The following is an 829-nucleotide window of genomic DNA, read 5'->3' on the forward strand; positions in this document are numbered from 1 at the left end:
CCGGCCAGGTCCAGCGCCTCCACCGCCTGCAACTCCACTTCGCCGAAAACCGACTCGCAGACGGCCTCAAACTGGTGGTTGAGCTCGTCGTTGATCTGGGGGGAGCCACGGGTGAGGCCCCCAAGTGATGACTTGGGGCCAAACAGGGCAGGAGATGCTCAGAGAAGCATCCTCTGCCACCCCCCCATCCCAACCCGCCCCAGGGTATCCGTGCCCCTACCTGGCCGGTGGTGAAGGAGCGCCCATAGCCCTGTCCCCGCGGGAGCATCCGCGGTGGCGTGCAGCAGCTGGGACAGTTACAGATATATGAATCAGAATAGTGCCTACTTGCAAACCTAATGAGAGACAGTGGGAATAGAAGGGATCACACCAAAAGCAAGACATTCAAGCAGAGCATTTGGAAACGCAGCCGCAGTGATGCTCCCGCTGGCCACCCCCGCGGTTCCCGCTCCCAACTGCCCCAAAACGCTGTCCTGGGGGTACGGACCTGTCCCCCAGCGGTGCAGGGCTGCTGGAGGGGGACACAGCAGGGACAAGGAGCCAGCCCGTCACCCACCAGGACTGGGTCACACCCCTGTCATCTTCATTTGAATGTGCCCCTCGTCCCCAACCTTTGCTCACGGCTGTAGCAGCGGGCCCCCCCCCGAAGCTCAGCGCAGCCACGTCCCCCCCCAGCACCCACAGATCCCGGGGAACCCCAGCCCATAGCCCCGCTGCCCTCCATGATGCTGAGCCAAGGCCGGGAGGGGACAGCCCTTACTTGGTCCTGGCCTGGTCGGCGCTGGAGGAGCGGCGGTAGCTGTCGCGTCGCGTGGCCGCCCGGGGCAAT

General features: G+C 64.5%; 1 protein-coding gene across 1 annotated transcript in view; it reads right to left on the reverse strand.

Moving 5' to 3' along the window:
• LOC104536589 (disks large-associated protein 3-like) overlaps positions 1-825 on the reverse strand; it is a gene marked incomplete at both ends in the record, with an annotated part of 3,594 nt that extends 2,769 nt beyond the window's left edge. Inside the window, 3 exon segments of the mRNA XM_010179245.1 lie at positions 1-95; positions 221-335; positions 761-825. The exon segment at positions 1-95 is cut by the window's left edge and continues 140 nt beyond it. Of these exon segments, the coding sequence (XP_010177547.1) occupies positions 1-95; positions 221-335; positions 761-825 (275 nt within the window).
• Positions 826-829: the final 4 nt, after the last annotated feature.

The sequence above is a fragment of the Mesitornis unicolor genome, unplaced genomic scaffold (genome assembly GCF_000695765.1).
Source record: "Mesitornis unicolor isolate BGI_N332 unplaced genomic scaffold, ASM69576v1 scaffold32822, whole genome shotgun sequence".
NCBI lineage: Eukaryota > Metazoa > Chordata > Aves > Mesitornithiformes > Mesitornithidae > Mesitornis > Mesitornis unicolor.